The following is a 4,054-nucleotide window of genomic DNA, read 5'->3' as shown; positions in this document are numbered from 1 at the left end:
GTCAATAAGCCGGAAACAGGTTAAAGAGAAGACAAGACAGTAAAGGTCAAATAGATGCTATCCCAGATAAAATATCAAGGGCTTGTGGACTTGAGCTGGACACTATGTAAAAATGAGGTAACCAGATATCAATAACACTGAGAATTCAAGATGCTTGTAGCACAGCTGAAGACACAGCTTTTCACGTGTAGCTGCAGGAAGTTCTGCTTGGGAGCATTCTATTTAGGATTCACTTCTGAGCAGCACTCCTAGATAGTTCTCTTATTTGGTACATCTAAACTTCTGAATAATCTCAAAATGATGCCTCAAACACCTCCAAGGTTCTGTAGGTGCTTCCAAATCAAAGAAAGGTCTTGTCACACCTGGTATTATTTTGGTGTTAGCCTATATTATATAACAATTATTTAAAAATTGGTAATCCATATTTGGGTTCAATGATAGCTCTATTAATCTTATTTTATTAACTAGAACATCTTATTCTCCCAATAGGATTAGTGGCTAGAGCTTATTGTACAACCAAAACCAAAATGGGGGCAATGGGTTCTTGGAATCTAATCACCCATGATGAAATATCCCACTGGCCAACTCTCTGATGCAAGATCACCAGGGCGTTTCAACGCAGCCTCAACTTTCATATGGTCAAGTCCTCATGATGGCCAGATATCCAAACGCTTAGATTTTTGTAGGACTCAGAATCCTTTTTCTCTTAGCTAGCCCTCTTCTTGCTCATTCTCTTTTACACGCATCTGTCCAACTTTGGAAGGCTGTTGAGTTCCAGTGGAAGAAATCCCATTCTGCCTCGTAGCCTCTCCCTTAGGGACTCAGAAAGGGAAGGTAGTGCAGTTCTTTCTGGCCATCTGCCTGGCATGGGACCCCAGGCTTCTTGGGGTAAGTTTGACTGGCAATTTTAAAGAATTCTTCCACAGCATCGAGTGTAATGAGATGGTCCACAACAAAGAGATATCTCTCCGAAAGCTCCCAACTGGTTGGGAAAATATTGGTCTCTTCAGCCAGTCTCAACAATATCTCCCGAGCTCTCCTTGTGTTTTTAGAATCACTGATGGTGCTGAGTTTTGTCACTGACAACAAAGAGTCTGCTTCCTTTTGAAAACCTAAATCTTCTAAAATGCGTTTCCATCTATTTCTCACTTCCCTTCGAATCTGTCGCAGGGTGTAGATATCATAGTTGAGTTTTTGCCACTCCTCTGAATCTTTGGCCTGTTGATTACGAACAACGATCAAATTGTAGAGGATCCTGTCATCGTCTGCCTCTGTGTGGGACACATCGCGAGGCACGCTCCACAGATTCTTTTCATCTTCCCTCACCAGCGTGGCTCTGAAGGAAGAATATGGATTGTTATCAAGGGGCAACACAATCGATCCTTATTCCACTGCTGGCCTGTTCCACAGCTAAGGATTTGGTGAGGTTTTAAACACCTTCTCTGGCAGTTCCACTATGCCTAAAGATTCTATTTCCCAGTATCCCTTATAGGTAGGTATGACCGTTTAACTGAGTTCTAGCTGATGACGAATGTCAGTGAATGTAATGGCGCCACTTTCAGATGGTGCTAGATGCAGGAGCTCGGTCGCGATGGCCTTTCCGATGCCCGTACCCCCGCCGGTGACGATGGCCACTTGGTGCTGCATCAAGCCTGCTGCCAGGCAGCTTTTGCCCTTGACCTAAGAACTCACGGCCACGGGACATTTGAGTGATGAAGTGTAGGCCAGGTTAAGTCACTGGGTCCACGCCACCTTTTAAATATGCCGGAGAGAGGGCTCACGTCCACGTGACCGCCCCCCATTGTATTTTATGTCAAAAAAAAGCATGATCTCTATCAATTTGAGACATCATGTTTTAGAAAATGTGGATATAAGATGCATTTTTTCCTAACCTAAATTAATAGCAAAAGTAATCATTTATTGAGCACCTACTGTGTTACACAAATTATTTATAATCTTTATAACACACCTACAATGTAGGCATTATAATTGCCATTTTTAAAATGAGGAAATTGAAACTCAGAAATACAATATAATCTGAGCAGAGTTACACAGCTATTGAATGGCAGAGCTAGTATTTAAACCTGTCTCGTCATGTTCCAAAGTCTATGTCTGTATTAAGATAGGAAGACTATAACTTTCTGATACTCAATACACCTAAAAAAGTGAAATTTAGAGAATGTGAAAATTCTCCCCATATCAGAAAACTAGTGTAATTTTTAAAAGAAGTATCATGAGCAGAATCAGGCAATTAAGTAAAAGTACTATTCAAGTACACAAATCACTGTGATCATTGGAGAACATGTTACTGTCACATGAAAGGCAATGAGAGAAGAATAGTATTTACAGTGGTGGGAGAAAATTTCTATGTCTTTATGCTTCTTTGCCTTTTAAAATGTTAATCTCATAATGATAAAACTAAAGGAACAATAGGTTTTGTTTCCAAAAGCTGCTGCTAATAATGATATGTTCACTATACTATAGGCTGTCTAGGCCAGTGTGTTTGTGCATTACTTGTTTATTTATGTATATACTTAATTTTTAAAATAAGTCTTTTATTATAAATATGATATACCTTCGTTGCTACATATTCAAGCCATAGAGAAAGGCATAGAATCGTTTTTCGTTATATTCTTCCAGATTTTATTATTTTTTCACTTCCTTTTCCTTTCCTCCCTTTATTTGAGGTTGTTATTTATGGAAATGCTGGCCCAAAGCTTGAAGTTTCTAATGACTCTATTAAGCTTCTACCATCCCACTTCCTGCTTCCAAGTGGCAACCACTTTGAATTTTTCAACTTGATCTTTTGGTGTTTACCTCTGTATCTCCATGTAACATGTTTATACATGTTTCTACTTCCTGTATTTTCTCATTGAAATTACCTTTTGACTTCCCATTTTTGGAAGATGAGGATTTATATCTTTTCACAATCCCTTCTCAACCCCCACTACACACACACACACACACACACACACACACACACACAAACACACACACACACACCCTTTCAACTTGGTAAGAGTGAAATTTTGGTTTTGTTTTTTTAGGACTGAATCCAGTATACTATGATCACTTTTTCTTGTACATTTTGTTTAACTTTGAGCTAATATTTTCTCTCTTTCATATTCTATCAACTTTATATGTACTCTTCACTAATTCAACTCCAAAGCCTCCTTCTGTTGTATAATAAACTTCTTATTATATCCAAACACATTAGGTCTTCTCCGAATTTTCTCTTCTTACTAAAAAATAACTTTCCTGGAAACTTCTAGGCTGCTACAACCTGGACTCGTTCCTCTCTGTGCCCACCTTTGGTCCTGGACACACTTCACTATCACTTTAATTCCCTTCACCTGTCTCTTTTGTAGGATCTCCTATTTCCTGGGTTCCATCTCCTGTTGGGGAAGAAGGGAGTGTTTGTTTGTTTGTTTACTTCCTGTTTGGGTGGAGTATATCTTCCAGCGTATTCCTAATAAAGAGATGCATGTGAAACATTTTTTGAGAATTTACATATGTGAATATTCCCTTATTCTGTCATCTTTCTACTTAATAGTTTGGCAAAGTATAGAACACTAGATTGGAAAGTGGCGTCTCACAAAATTTTGAAGGTATTTCTCCACTGTCTTCTAGGCCCAAATGTGACTGAAATCATTCAAATTATTTTCTTTGAAACCTGGTTGTCTCTCTCTCTCTTTCTCTCTCACCTTGTCAATATTCCTCTATTTCGCAGGTAGATACTTTGATGGGCTCTGTTTCCTTCCATTATGTTAGGCACTCTGTGTGTAAATCCCTTTTGAGTGCAAACTTATATTCTCCAGATCTGCTAATCTTTTGAAAATTATTTTATTCATGACTTTATCCTTTCTATGGACTTTTTTCCCTTTTTGGAAATTTCTATCAGATCTCTTGGACTGTTTCCTTTCTTTTTCCCCCTCACTGTTTCCTATTTATTTGCTTCTTTACCCTAGTTTATGCGAGAATTGTTGACTTCATATTCTAAATCTTGTGAATTTTTCTTTTCTGCTCTAATAGTTTCAATTTTCAAAATATCTCT

At 38.4% G+C, this 4,054-nt stretch overlaps 1 protein-coding gene across 1 annotated transcript; it reads right to left on the bottom strand.

The window, feature by feature from the left end:
* Positions 1-813: 813 nt before the first annotated feature.
* LOC133084631 (melanoregulin-like) lies at positions 814-1,647 on the bottom strand. The gene is made up of 2 exons (XM_061181440.1): positions 1,512-1,647; positions 814-1,382 (listed from the first exon to the last, which is right to left on the bottom strand). Exons 1-2 carry the CDS (start codon positions 1,645-1,647, stop codon positions 814-816), a joined length of 705 nt encoding a protein of 234 aa, XP_061037423.1.
* Positions 1,648-4,054: the final 2,407 nt, after the last annotated feature.

The sequence above is a fragment of the Eubalaena glacialis genome, chromosome 2, assembly GCF_028564815.1.
Source record: "Eubalaena glacialis isolate mEubGla1 chromosome 2, mEubGla1.1.hap2.+ XY, whole genome shotgun sequence".
Lineage (NCBI taxonomy): Eukaryota > Metazoa > Chordata > Mammalia > Artiodactyla > Balaenidae > Eubalaena > Eubalaena glacialis.
Note: the sequence above shows the minus strand (reverse complement) of the source record. Positions and strands in the feature narration are given on the sequence as shown.